The 14983-nt window shown below is 44.3% G+C and overlaps 1 protein-coding gene across 5 annotated transcripts; it reads left to right on the forward strand.

Moving 5' to 3' along the window:
* Nucleotides 1–14961, forward strand: sh2d3a (SH2 domain containing 3A). Of its 5 annotated transcripts, XM_086212005.1 has the most exons (19): nucleotides 1–184; nucleotides 416–507; nucleotides 672–789; nucleotides 2188–2246; nucleotides 2326–2483; nucleotides 6888–6927; nucleotides 7016–7132; nucleotides 7288–7431; nucleotides 8356–8636; nucleotides 8753–8838; nucleotides 9756–9875; nucleotides 10652–10809; nucleotides 10968–11147; nucleotides 11987–12148; nucleotides 12246–12361; nucleotides 13028–13199; nucleotides 13301–13412; nucleotides 14008–14193; nucleotides 14352–14961. In XM_086212005.1, exons 2-19 carry the CDS (start codon nucleotides 418–420, stop codon nucleotides 14543–14545), a joined length of 2493 nt encoding a protein of 830 aa, XP_086068131.1. In that variant the 5' UTR covers nucleotides 1–184; nucleotides 416–417; the 3' UTR covers nucleotides 14546–14961. The 5 variants fall into 5 exon arrangements, with proteins under 5 accessions (XP_086068131.1, XP_086068132.1, XP_086068133.1 ...); XM_086212009.1 differs by lacking the exons at nucleotides 1–184; nucleotides 416–507; nucleotides 672–789; nucleotides 2188–2246; nucleotides 2326–2483 and adding exons at nucleotides 5537–5582; nucleotides 5799–5861; XM_086212006.1 differs by lacking the exons at nucleotides 1–184; nucleotides 416–507; nucleotides 672–789; nucleotides 2188–2246; nucleotides 2326–2483 and adding an exon at nucleotides 5455–5582.
* The last annotated feature ends 22 nt before the right edge of the window (nucleotides 14962–14983 follow it).

Raw genomic sequence — 14983 nt, forward strand, 5'->3', positions numbered from 1 at the left:
TGCACTGTTACCACAAAGGAAAAGTGACAGACAGAATTAATGGGTGCGCTGACAACCTACAGTAGATGAGATGACCTGCAAAGACGGAAGGAAAACAGAGGGAAAGTGATTCACTATGAGATAGAAACATCACAAGTGGGAAAGAGAGAAAATCCCAGCGTGCCTCGGTGGATCCTCCAGACAGGTAGGTGCTACATACTCCAGCTGCTGCAAGGCAAACAGAACAAGGGCTCTCTGATTGTGTGCCTGGCAAACAGAAGTTAGTTGATGTCAGATAACTAATTTCATTCTTACTTTTCTCAGAAACTCTTGTGCACACAAACATGTAGAAGCATGTGTGTGTGTGTGTGTGTGTGTGTGTGTGTGTTGTGTTTACTGGTATGTAATCTGTAACTGTTCTTACTTTGCTGTTCAGACATGAATAATCGCTCCATCGCCTGGTGGCTGAGACAGATTGGCCTGCCTCAGTACACCAAGACACTGGAGAGTGAATATTATGGACTGGAGGTATGTGAATGAGGGTCTGTTTGTGTGTGTGTGTGTGTGTGTGTGTGTGTGTGTGTGTGTGTGTGTGTGTGTGTGTGTGTGTGTGTGTTGCGATCTGGTCCGGCTTTAGTTGTGTGCTGTAATTAACTCAGAAAACTTTTATTTCTCCACGCTTCCCTCTGCAGGGTTTGCTGAATGTCACTGACGGAGAGCTGAAGGAGGCGGGGATAGAGGACGTAACACACAGAGAAATCATCCTCAGTCAGCTTTCAAGACACCGACTGAAACTGGACCCCCACTCAGGTGATGCGCGATTACTCATAATTAAGTGGAATCATTTTGTTTTGTGGCAGATCTCCAGATGTCCTGGAGACTGAGGGCTGAGTACACAGCACCAAAGCACAGTGTCAGCAGAGGGCTCAGGGTTCATTTCTGTATGAAATCTGTCTCCAAGATGATCTCTTGTGTTTCAGTAATTACTCTTTGAGTTTATACATTGCTCATTCCTATACTGCCCCCCCCCACACACACACACAGTTTCAGTTGAGAAAAAAAAAAAAAACAGTGTGCAGATTGCAAACTGTAGCCACAGATTCACAAACTGTAAATGTCACACTGAGCTGTGAAACATCTGACACGCAACACAATGAATCAAATTAAAACTGGCTTTACATCAAGATCCATCAGATTTACTTGGAATATGCGATGCCTGTTCAAATGTGGACGTGTGCAGACATGAAGACTGTTTACAGATCCATGTGCACGGTTAGCAAAAGCAAAACTGATTAAAATAATGTGGGCTTGGACTTTGATTCCCATAACATGGATTAAAATAACATGCAAACAGGTTATTAAACCCAGAGTGAAGTTTACATGTTCAAATTTTCTTAAATTCACGTGTTCTCAAATTGATTGGTTTCATCAAATTACCAAATTTCAAATCAATGATTTAGTTCACGTGGAGCCGACGGACAATTTTTATGTATGCAAAGAGGAAGGGCAATCAGCCAAAAGTATAACACCCTACAAACTATTGTTTAAAAAAAAAAGCATAAAAATTCATAAAAAGCCATCAGGAAAGACAAAAAATGTTAATCAAGTTTTTGTTTTATAGAAATAAAGACTCTTTATTGCCATGAAAAGAGTTCTTTCCCAGATACTAATAACTTTGCTTGAACAAATAAATGCAAAATTGGCAATGTTTGTCTTTAAATCAAGACTATGTTTGACCCAACATTTCATTCCAGTTATCAGTTCCTCACAGTATTCCAAACCGAAACAACTGCAGCCGGTCCCATCCTGATATCGTGGACATGAAACTCAACACAGACTTCCATCCCGCTGCGCACACTTACACAGATTATACACGCATTCAGATTTGCCGTTGAAATGTGGGCTGTCAGATTTCAGTGGTCTCAAGTTCTTTTGATTCACTGCAGATTGTTGTGTGCTCTCAGACAACCACCACCCACCACACACAGACTGTAACGGCGTGAATTTAAAACTGGCGCGCAGCCGTAAACCTCATTTAACCTCTGAAGCTCTTTCATGAATAAATGATATCTCTTGTTGCATCGTCTTATTTGACGGACAGATGTGAGAGTGGTACGTGTCTTTACATCGGTCTCCTCTTTAACTCCAAGCAAGACAACTAATTCAAGCATTTTCCAAATCATAAATCTATTGCTTCTGTCTGCTCAGGTGTGCAAACGGGGCGTCGAGTGAGCCGGAAGTACTCCCTGGGATCATCTATGGATTTGGTCTGACCACAGAGTCTAGAAGTCGCATCAAATGCAGCTCTGGCAGCAGTGACATGAGAGTCTTTGTAACTTCCTACAGGTCAAACCGAAAAAGGATCTGTTTCGCCAAAGCGTCTTGCCCCGCCTCCAGCGCGCTGACAAAAAACACCGCCTCTCTGCTTCCTGCTCACAACTCCGCCCACTGAATGAGGACCACAATAGTAGTGTGACAGATGGCTGCCAGGAGAGCAAGAGCAGGTAGGCAGACCCCCGCGCCCGCTCTGTGTGTGTGTGTGTGTGTGAGTGAGAGAGAGAGAGAGAGAGAGAGAGTAAGCGCAAAATCTACCTTTTCAAATTTTCCATTCATGTTCACTAATAATTAACCACAGACAGGTGAAATCTACCTCATAATTTACTCTCTAAATACTCCTGCTCACTACTACTACTCTCTGTAAATACACAACGCACATACACAAAAAAATGCCTCAATAAGCGACATTCTCATTGAAAAGGGGAGCAGCATGATTTTTTCTTGACTCGCATAATAAATAAATTACATTCCAGCTGCCTTCCTCCCTCCCAAGGACTGACTGGCGAGGGCCTGCGCGCGCGCGTGTGTGTGTGTGTGTGTGCGCGCAAGTTGTTATCTTGTAAACTAAAGTCCAGTTCTTTACAGAAAACTGGGTTCAATGCCAGCTTACTTTTAGCGTTAAAGGGCCAGTTCAGTCAAACTGCCCAAGGATAACATATTTTTTATTTTCACCCTAAAAACATGAGGCGATGCATTTGGCTTCACATGTGGAGATGTTCTAGTTTATGTTGCCGCCCTCATAGAATGAGAGTGAAAGACTTTTGGTTTTTAAAAGAGAACTCCAACCATTATTTGAAGTGTGTTTTAAGATCTTTGGGTGTGGTGCAGCAGTTGAGCAAAAAATGCGGTAAGCTGCATCAGATCGAGGTCAAGCTGGCGATATATCAGTCCACATGTAGTCTTGAGGCCTAAAAGAACAAATATGGAAGGAAATATATTCTCATCATTCCTGAAAACGATTGGCCGATGGGAAAAAAACAATAGAAACACCCCCGTTTAAAAAAAAAACAGTTTTCATTGTTTGCTTCTAAGGAGCAGATATACTTGGACTCTCACGTACTCAATTAATCATGCTAAAACAAATTAAAGCACTGTGACAGCTGACGGAATGTGTAAAAACAAACTCAAAATGTTTGTTTTTGTCCCACACGACCACTTGGATGGCCCAACTCCCACTTTGTGGTCCTGACCATCTGTAGTAGTCCTTCTCATATGAAGCAAATACCAGATCTGGTGGACCCACCCCAAATAAAATGGCAGCTTGCTGCTGCGTCTGGAGTATGAACGAATTTGAAAGCTAAAGCTTACACATAGTACCTTTAATCCCTCCCTATTTGTCAAAGCTTGTTTCTGTCGGTAATTATTGTGTCCGATAGGCATGCTCGTCTTTCAACAGGCACATCTTCTGCAAACGTAACAGCCGACAGCTTGTGTCAGTGTATCTGAGCCTGTCAAGTTCAGGCACATCCAGCTCATCGCTCACTGGGAGCAGGATGGTGAAAGTCTCTCTGGTTGTAAACAAAGTATGTGGATCTCTGTTTGGGCTCTTTGCTCCGACTGGCTCTAACCTATAAACACCCCTGCAGCTGCACTTGAGATGAATATGAATGCGCTGTCCAAAAGTACAGGCATTCGCACAGGGCTACTCAGTGTGGGGCCCGAGGGTCGAATCAAACATTATGGCAAGACAGTTTGGGATAAAGATTACGATGATAAGAACTATCATCCATTTTCTACCGCTTATCCTTTTAAAGGTAGCGGGGGGTGGAGCCTATCCCAGCAGCCTTCAGGTAAGAGGCGGGGTTCACCCTGGACGTGTCGCCAGTACATGGCAGGGCCAACACATACGGAGAGAGACAACACACTCACAGTCAATTTAGAGTATCAATTAGCCTCGTCCCCTCTTGATGTCTTTGGACTGGAGAACCCAGAGAGAACCCATGCAGGCACAGACAGAACATGCAAACTCCACAAAGAAAGACCCCGAGCTGGAGCTGGGGAACCCTGAACCTTCTTGCTGTGAGGCAACAGTGCTGACCACTGCACCACTTAATAACTATCATACAAAATTTAAAATCATTTAATTATGATATTGTATATCAGTTTTTTCTGCTCAAAATTCTCTTGATCGGCTGAAGTTGAGCTCTGACTTCTTATCTCATGGTACATTTGAGTTCTTCTGGCTCTGACTGTTTTAAGCGGTCACCCCCATCAATGAAAAACACCAACCTCTAATAATCGAAATTTAATTATGTCGATAATATCATTATAAACCGTTTTGTGATGTTCACAATTTGCTCATACTGAAAAAAAAAAACACATCACCATTATAAAGCTATGTTTTATTTCTTAACAACATATTTGGAGCAGCTCATAAATATTCAGTAACTGCACTACTTCCTCATCATAAAGAACAAGTGATACTGAAGGGGACTTGAGCCAAAATAAACATCATCCATCAGACAGATGGTTACATTGTGTATATATATATATATATATATATATATATATATATATATATATATATATATATAATAAACATGGCAAATATCTGCCTATATCACTGTGCATCCCTACTTTTTTCGTGTTTAATTCACTGACATGTCGTATTAAGTCATTCTTGTTCTATAAAAGCTTAATTAAGATTCGATCAAGGGAAAGTGGGACCTTGGAACCATTTTGCATTTCAACAACCCAGTATGTGCGTGTACTCCGAGGGGAAAAGTTGGCACAGGGGCTTGTTGTACAAAGTCATTACCATTTTTAATGGTTTTGAGCTCGACTTACGCTCATTTTGCGTGTGGGGTTCTGCCCTTGCAACAATTTTCAGACTTGATGCCAAGTCCGTTCTGTGGCTGGAAATATTTGATGAAAAACACATGGAGGGTTTACCCTCGCATTGCCACTCGGTGGGGGGGATTAACTCACCATCTTCACTGCAGCAAGGTGATGAGTCAGCACGGATTTGTCGGTATCCAAAGAATGTTACTAGATGGCGGCGACCGTGGTTCAGCTGCACCGGGGCGCAGAGGGGGGGAGCGCTCGGGTCGACTTGTGGGAACTCGCATGAAACACTCAGCTGGGAGGAGGGCGAGGACACGAGGGGAGGGAGAGAGGGAGAGAGGGAAGGAGGGGAGGAAGGAAGAACGGGTCTGGGAGGGACCGGAGTGAAGGACTGTTCTTGCCAGCTGTTGTTTGGTGGTGTTCGTTTGGGCCACAAGCTGTAAAACATGTCCGAGACGAGACGGCTGTGAGCGGACTGACAGGTAGGAAGGTCCGTTGGCCGCCGCGAGCGAACTTTTAACTTTAAATAACTTTGTGAATTAACGCGAGATGTTCGAAGCTCTTCGTTTTGTTTTGTTTGACTTCGTGTAAATTAAGTCTTTTTTAAAAAAACACAACAAAAACGTATTAGTCATCATTAACAGCAGATATTTGTTCCGACATGTCAAGCATTTTTAAATCCCGCTTTCCTCTCTCAGGCTGAAGTAAAAGTCGCCAGCGTTTCTTTTCTTGTCTTACCTGGAGTGTTGCACAATTCCAGGGTGAGCAACAAGTCAGTGTTCCACTTCAGGACAGACAGACTCATTAGGTGTCCTAAAACCACGGTTGTATCCGTTGACTTTGCAGGTAACAACCCTCCCCCAGTTGAGATAAATGTAAGAGTTTATCTTACATGATGCCAGGTTGTGGTTAGCATGTAGCACAGGTGTTTCAGTGTCTTTGACCAACGCCCCTCCAACAGGATGTTGCACCTTCTTACCTCATAACAACACTCAAAACTGTGACTTACCTGGATGACTGTGTCTGGCTGTTGCTTTGTCTTGTGCATCCATTTACTTTTTCACGGTGAATGATAAATCAAAAGTTGTGTTTCAAGTTCGATTTTCAGCTGCGTTTTCTCTGAATAACCGTTCTTGCAGAAAATATAATTGGATTGCAAAATCTCTCAATAGGATATGAAAAATAAAAAGGCAAGTTTATTGAATCAGCATCGCATACCACTCCTTCTGAAAAGGCCATAAAGAATATATCGGCGCCTCTCCAACTCAGAACATTATACATGTAGAGCTTTAGGATTTGTTTCAGTTCTTGTTGTACTTGTGTGTACATGCACCTGATAAACTGCTGACTTGTGCAGAGAATCATCTTAACAGCTACGTCCAGGGTCATGACAGTGACCCTCCAGTGATTGCTGAACTCATGATTTGTTCCACTTTGTTTACCCACGTTCACACAGAAAGGCCGGCATAGATTCAGACTTTCCAAAGCGGCGAGTGTTTGTTCATGTGACAGCTGCCTCTGAGGTATTTTAGAGTTAGCGGTGTTGTTCATCATTCAGCCTTGTGGTTACAGAGGCCGGAAGGTGGAAGCAGAGGGAGGAAGGAAGGAGGGGAAAAGGCAGGCTATTAAAACTTTGTCAGTTTGTCTGTTGTTGATGTCAGAGCCAGTCTTTGGCACTGGCCCTCCATCTCTGTCCTCCTCATGTTCAGAGGGAAAAGATGGCAGCGTCATCTGTCGCTCCCTTAGGTTTTGCAGCTCCAAATCACTTTTGATTTCTTGTATTTCAGCAAGAGGAAGAGTGTCAGCGCATACCTCAGCCAGCTGAAGGTAAGGGGGTCAAGTAAACCGCCTCTCCTCTGCTCTGCCTCTATTGTAACACATCTGGGCTGCTGCTGCTGCTGTGTGTGTCCTGTAGGTGTTTGGTGGTCGCAGGGAAATGGACTCATTGAAGAAGGAGCTGGAGGAGGAGCTGAAGCTCAGCACTGAGGACCTGAGGAGCCACGCGTGGTACCACGGGCCGCTCAGCCGAGAGGTGCTCCCAGACCAACATTTGTGTCTATGAAACATTTCCATGCATATCAATGAACCACTTTTGCACTTTGGCCAAATTATGCTGACTATACAAGTTGTATGCACTGTGGTCTCGCAACTTAGCAGCCAAAACTGAAACTGCTTACTTGTCTCAAGGTTGCAGAGTCTCTGTTTGAGAGGGATGGAGACTTCCTGGTCCGGGCCTCAGGTTCTGCCCCAGGCGACTACGTTCTGAGTTGCTTTTGGAAGAACGAGCCTTTGCACTTTAAGATCATACGAGTGGTTCTGCGTCCCAAAAAGGTGCGTCTGCATAGATCAAAATAACTGTCAACTTCTCATCAATCTTCGTTTTTTTGGGGGGGGGGGGGTCGTCTTTGATTTGGAAATAGATTTTGGTCTTTTGACGTTTGTTATTGTAGTATCCCTCAAATTCTTTGAAGAATAAATGATTAAACACAAAAAAAACCCATCAGTGGCATTAATACCTCCGCCAAGGTTGTTCCCCGACTTCTGTCCATCAGCAGGATTACACTAAATCTACCTGGCTGATTTCTCATGAAACATGGTGGAGGGCTAGAGAGAGACATTTAAGATAGCAAAAACAACATTGTCACTGTCCTTGGTGGAGGTATGTGACCCACAGAGAGCCCTTCTAGTTTGATTAATAAACTTCGCAGTGCCGCTTGTGCACAGCGATGTGGATTAGGCTTCTGTAATGTGAGAGCTTAGTTTACCTTTTGATTGTGTAAAAAAACAACATATATTTCCTGACACATTTGACTTTTTAATTATATTGAAAGGTGCTAACTCTGTTCACCATGAATGTACATAACATCCGACACAACCTTCAGAACGATGCAACGCAGTCCCAAAAATGATTGTGTTAGATTGACAATTAGCCTAGCTTAGCATGAAGACTGAGAAGTGGGGAACAGCTAGCATAGCGCTACCCAACGTAAAGCAGCTGCAGGTCTATAGCCTCGTTTGTACAGTGATTGATCAACTGAAAGAGAGAGTTGGAGAAACAGTTACTGGTTCTGGCCCGCGATCCAGATCTGCCACAAACGTTAATGTGTTCCTCCCTCCACAGTCCAACACCCCAGCTACACGCATCGAAATCTTCTTCTGATATCTATTGATCTCCTTATACAGAATTATGATCAGTGAAAGCTTTCAAACGGTCTGCTTCAATTGTGTGTGTGTGTGACTGAATCTGTGTGACAGGGCTACTCCCGGGAGCTGTTCCAGTTTGAAGAGGATCGCTTTGACAATGTTCCCGCTCTGATTCGGTTCTACGTGGGCGGGCGGCGACCCATCTCCCAGGCCTCAGGTGCTGTGATTTTTCACCCAGTCAACCGGACTCTTCCTCTGCGTGTCATCGTTGAGCGGCATGCAGAGGGCAAACACAGAGGCGCAGAGGGGAAATCCCACTCTGAGCGCAGCAAAAGGCTCAGCTTCAGCTCGGCACACAGCGATATGCTGCAGGTCATCAATCCACTGCTAAGGTGGGAGGAAGTATGTAGAAGTGCACTTACATATTGTAGCTAAAAAGGGGCAACATTGTATGTGGTCAAACAAATTCAAATAAACATGTTCATGAAGTTATTTTTATGTGTGGCAGGAGTGGAAGTCAGCCTGCGAACCTGGAGAACGTGGGTCGGAGACCTTCGCTCCAGTCTGCACAGTCTGACAGCAACCTTCGAACTGGTACTTAAACTAACATGCAACTTTTTCATTCAGTCACTATCTATCCTTTATGTCACATGGATTCTCTCTCGGTCTTGGCTGCCAGGAGAACCAGCAGTGATCATCAGCTGTCACTTGAGCTGATATCTGTTGATAGAAAATGAAAATATGGCAGCATGCTGATTATGGCTAAAAATGAATACACCTGGGCTGCACGGTGGTGCAGTGGTCAGCACTGTGGCTTCACAGCAAGAAGGTTGCGGGTTCGAGTCCCGGCTCGGGCACGGGATCTTTCTGTGTGGAGTTTGCATGTTCTCCCCGTGTCTGCGTGAGTTCTCTCCGGGTGCTCCGGCTTCCTCCCACAGTCCAAAAACATGCAATTGGGGACTAGGCTGATTGGATACTCTAAATTGACCGTAGGTATGAATGTGAGTGTGAGTGGTTGTTTGTCTCTATGTGTTGGTCCTGTGATGGACTGGCAACCTGTCCAGGGTGAACCCCGCCTCTCGCCCGTTGACACTGGGATAGGCTCCAGCCCCCCCGCGACCCCATGTAGGAATAAGCGGAAGATGACGATGGATGAATACACCTAAGAAGTAATTATTGCAACAGTGAATATCAGTAGGCCTCAAATGACTTTTTAGCCACACCAGCAGCATAGCTCTGTGCATGGTTGTGTGTCAGGCTTGGCACGAATGTCTGGAATGATCCATCGTTAGTGGTCAGCTCAAAGTGCCTAAAGTAAAAGGAAGCACATGACAGCATTTCCATAACAGCTCTCATCCGTCTAGCTGATGTCAGCCTCCATCTTGAGGCTGCCCTTCGCTGCATAATCAGGCAATGGTATATTTCCGTAAATATTAGAATGGTATGAGAGTGTAGGAAAAAAACACAGATCAGATGAGATGTGACTGTTTTATCCTCCTGATGTTTTCCAGGTGTTCCACAGAACACTCCTTTAGAGGACACTGGCCCCGCCCCCATCTCCCCGGTGTTTCGTACGGGTAGTGAACCCCTGCTGAGTCCGCGACCAAGACACACACGTCCCTGCAATCCAGGTGTCTCTCTCACACACACACACACACACACACACACACACACACACACACACACGTAGATACTGTTATGTACTATATGTTGCATTTATGTACCTTTAGCAGAAATCGCATTGAAACAATTGCCAGATTTCTAAACTGTTGTGATTTTTAAATCACAGCTGGCTGTGTTTTCGATTCTTCCATTATTTCTGAATGAATCTCAAGTCCCCTAATTAAAGAATGCACCAAGTTTTTTGAGGAATGAGCTTATTGTCGACCATTTTTATAGCCAGCCAACCAGATAGATATCCTCCGCTCCTCTCCACAAAGAGCCTCCTTGACAGCTGACTCAATGTCAAACACTTTTCTCTGAAATGATCTGTGCCTTCACTTACAGAATAGATTTCACACTGTGGAAAAAAAATGTGAAAATCGCAAGATCCACCGCAAACTTTAACGGTCGTTAAGCTAAAAGTTGCCGTGTTCCTTTTAAGAATATCAGAGGGAAGAAGAGCATTAGTAAGAGGGCACAAGAAAGAACAACAAATAAAACATGTCTGCTAGTTCTGCTAGATAATAAACGTTCAAATCTCTCATAAAGCCTCTGGTGCCTTGCTCAGATTTCATGTGCAAAACAAATTCAGAGGGGAAAAAAGTCTGAACCAACCGAAGATTGAGGCCGTCTGTCCCAAATAGAAGATGCAGGAGTTTTTGCTAGCAGAAGTTCTTTTTGATCGCACATTTCTCATTGATGAGATTGTACACATCAAATGCAGCGCTCCTTTCTGTCCCGGTAGGTGGTGGCGTGACATTGCGGGGTTCAGATGGGCAGCTGCATCCCCGGGCTCCTCCTAAACCTCTCAGGATCTCCACTATCTTCCCCAACGCTGTGCCTCCTCCACCAAGAGACCGAGATGAGGACCCCTCCTCCTTCTATGATGTGCTGGTCGTCCAGGTAAAATGCAAATTAAAAAAAAAAAATCGACACGTCATTCATCGCTTAGCTGATCAAAGCTTTCTTTTTTCCATTCTCATATCTCTCTGCCCTCATGCCAGCAGTCTTATCTGTAAACTCTTCAAAGAACATTTCTATCCACCTGCCTTTGTGTCCAGGTGCCTCAGTCACAGAAGAAAGGTCATGTGGACCGACTACGCGCTGAGGAGAAGTGGCAGAGCAGAGCGCGGCTAACAGAGACTTCCTTTGGCTTCCTGGAGGCAGAGAAGAGCGAGGCAGCTTCGCGTCTCCTGTCCGACAAAGACGAAACGCATGACTGGCAATTTCAACGTCCACAAGTTTGTATTAATTCTGTGTAAAATATGATTTATAGTTCACAATTCTCCTCGAACACCGTAATATGGAAAATGTTTGAGTTGACTTGTGCGATCCATCATTGGGCTGCCGAACATCTACTGATTTGTTTTTATCCAAGAATGAGAAAAATGTAGTTGCTCCAGTCTCTGCAGTCTGACTGTTGCGTTTTTTTTTTTCTTTCGGTAGTGAATCCTATTTTTGGTATTTTTAGCAATTAAGTTGAATAAATATTTAACAGAATTATTTCATAAACGCATATTATGTAACTCTGACAAAAAAAAAAAATTGCAGACTTGATGCAGAGTACAGTGGATTGCACTCACAGCAGGAGATTCTGGGTTAGAACCTGTCAGCATGTCAGATTAACTGGTAAACTGCCTGTAGGTGTGTGTGGCTGTCTGCCTCTGTATGCCCTTCCTGTGACTGACTGGTGGCCTGTCGCGAGTGTGCCTCGCCTCCTGCAAGCCTGTATAGGATAAGCAATATAGCTAATGAATTAATGTACAACCCTGACTTGACCTCAGCAGTCCCCAGCTGTCTTAGCTGCTCTGTTGTGGAATTTGTACAACATACTAAAGCCAAGATCAGTTTTCCATGTTTCTGTGGTCCAGTCAAGATGGAGTGTGAGGCTTGTCAAAGCTGGGTGGCTCCTGGGTGAATGACTCTCTTTTGCCACCAGGTGTCAGAGTGATAACAGCCATTTAATAAGAGCCTGAGAAAAGCTCTCAGTAGGAAACAAGTATGTGATGTTAGGGCTGAGAGACAGCTGCTCATATCTTGATGCTAGTGGCTCACGAACCTCCCTTGCAAACCGTCACAGATGGAGTCCAGCTCGTGTTTTCAGCTGGACAAGTTTGAGTCGCTGCTCTTGCCAGAGAACAACCGACCTCTGGAACCCAGCGTCCTGCTGGCACTGAAAGAACTCTTCAACCGCGCAGACGCCAACACCACGGCTCTGCACATGCTCAGTGTTGACTGCCAGGTAGCCCACAAGAAACATACCTTCAGAAACGAGTCTGACTGTGATATGTTTTATGATGTTGACTGGCCATCGATTTGTCGTTACTGTGCTGCTGCAGGTCGCTCGCATTGTCGGAGTGACGAATGAGCAGAAAAGGATTATGGGAGTTGGATCAGGGCTGGAGCTTGTGACTCTGCCTCACGGGCACCAGTTAAGACAAGACCTGTTAGAGAGGTACGTAGAGATCTCATGTACAACAGCAAAGAGCCACTTAATGGATGGGTGTTCAGATAAAGGACCAGTGTGCTGGATCTCAGTGGCATCCGGAGTGAAGTCACCTGATCTGAGCTACTGTAGCTCCATGACATCACCCTAAATCTTACACACTGGGCTTTTAAAAGGTCAATTCAATACGCTAGATTTTCTCAGTTGTGGTTTCTACTATCTCACCATACAAATACCTCCTGGCTTCATGTGTCCAGGCATCCATCTTTGCTTCCCAACATCAACACCCTACAATAGAGGAGAACAGATTTTTGTGGTACTGCTGAATGTCTCATTTTTACTTTATTTTTCACAGTAAAAGAGGAAGCTTTCACGCAAGTGTTTCTTTCGGAGGCTGTTCTCTAGATTATCTCGAGTAACTGGGGCACTGATTCTGAGCTGCTTTGTCATCTCAAATGTCACTTTTGATTCAGCGAATATCACTAACTGCCATGTAGTTTTACTGCATTGGTATACCGATAGAATGGTACCGGTAAATAATGAATGCGCTGCACTTCTCACAAAGACAGATACCGCAAAAGCTGGTGAAATAAAACCAGAAATGACACAACTGAAAAAAACCTTCCCTAAACATTCTTGATCAGTGATCACACACGCATCATCTTTTCCATGTAGGCATCATCTAATAGCCCTGGGGGTGGCAGTGGACATCCTGGGCTGCACGGGCACCGTGAGCCAGAGGGCAACAGTTTTACATAAAATGATCTCACTGGCTCAGGCCCTGAAAGACCACGCCCACAACCTCTACTCCTTCTCAGCTGTGATGAAGGCTCTGGAGATGCCTCAGGTGGGGAAGTCATCTCTAACACCCAGAATTTTGCATCGTACAGAACTATTCTAATGGAAACCGGCTGTTTTTCAACACTCTGGTATTGTTTGTACGGACAGATAATGCGACTGGAGATGACATGGCGAGCGTTGAGGAGAAACCACACAGAGAGTGCTGTTTTATTTGAAAAGACACTGAAGCCCTTCATGAACTCGCTGAACGAGGGAGAGGGTGAGTGCTGAGTTTAAAGAACAGAGAGATATTGACGTCCAGTTGCGGTTACTCTCGATCTAATAGGATCACCAGGGGGTAGGACGAAGTTGCGGAGCTTTAACAGTGAAATGTCCACAGAAAAAGGCGATAAATGTGTGCTTTTATACCTAAAGGATAGTTTCAGGTGAAGACAGGAAACAGAGAGACATATAGCCTCCACTGACTCAAATTATTTTCAATTAGCCTTACTTTATTACTAATTTGCTTAATTATTTCTACCTGCACTTTCAGTTGCAAGCAAAGTTAATCCAAAGCTTTTGGTTAGTGCTCCTATCGTTGTCTTTAAATTAGGTGCTTTATTCAATCAACCATCCAAAACTAAAAATAAATTCAAATTATTTTCACCTAGAGCTAAAATGGACCAACAAATGTTCACCACGATAGAAAACACAACCAGCTAATTGTTACTGATGGAGCTGATTATCTTTTTCTGATCACATTTTGTGTCGATCATCTATCAAATTAATTGAATTTAGCTCAAGGGAGGAAAAACCCAGGTAACAAGACAAACGCGTAGTCAGAAGCACGTCTCTGTGTCCGTGTTGTTGTTCAGATTCAGTGGTCCAGGGTGCCATAGCCATGCCTCACCTGGTTCCACTGCTGATGGTGATGGAGGGTGAAGACCCCGTTGAGAACAGCGAGCGAGGCTGTCAACTCCTCTATGACGTTCTCCAATCAGCACGCAGTTCCGCGCTGCACGCGCAGGATTATCAGCAGCACGCGCACACTCTGCTAACAGGTACACACATGCATGTACAGCGATGTCAGGTTAATCATCATCTCTGGCAGGATGTAGATAGGGGAAAGTAATTAAACTGTTAAACATTGTGATATTACATAAAACTGCATGATTAATTTGAGATATCAGATCAAATGTCCCTCACTCTTCTTCACCAGGAGGCTGGGAGCCCATCCCTGAGCTGCTGGAGGCTTTCCGGACAGAGTTTGCCCTGCGGCTGTTCTGGGGTCAGTCAGGAGCAGAGGCCAACAGGAAGGAGCGCTACGAGAAGTTTGACAAAATCCTTTGTGTTCTCTCAGATAAACTGGAACCTGTAGAGATCACCCCCGTACAAGCTGAGCCACTAACCTGAGCCTCACTGAGTGAACGGTGAAGTCTGCACCTTTGTCAACTCAGAGGAGTGAAGAGATTTTTTTTTAATCCCAGCATCTGACAGAAACTGTTCAGTATGTGTGATGCTGTCAAGAAACGATTTCATAAAAAATTGGTGTAATGTGTGGAATGTCTGGGTCCTTTCAGTCCATAACTGTGAATAGTGCTGCGTCGCATTTACTGTCCTTTTCTAGGGAATTGTTTACCCTAAAGTACTGGCCTCTGTTTACTTCAACAAATGTGTATTTTTGATATTTCTTTGATACTTGACATTCCAAGTGAGCAGCATGAACATTGTTGAGACTTTATGTGATCGGCTGCTGCAAAGGGCCACACTGGAAATAAGTTTTTATGGTTCAAATGTGTTTCTGATGCAATAAATGATTGTTTGTAATATTTCTCTCAAAGAATGCAGTCA

This window comes from Aulostomus chinensis, chromosome 8 (genome assembly GCF_037954235.1).
Source record: "Aulostomus chinensis isolate RoL2024-O1b breed Wild chromosome 8, RoL_Achi_v1.0, whole genome shotgun sequence".
NCBI classification, from domain to species: Eukaryota; Metazoa; Chordata; class Actinopteri; order Syngnathiformes; family Aulostomidae; genus Aulostomus; species Aulostomus chinensis.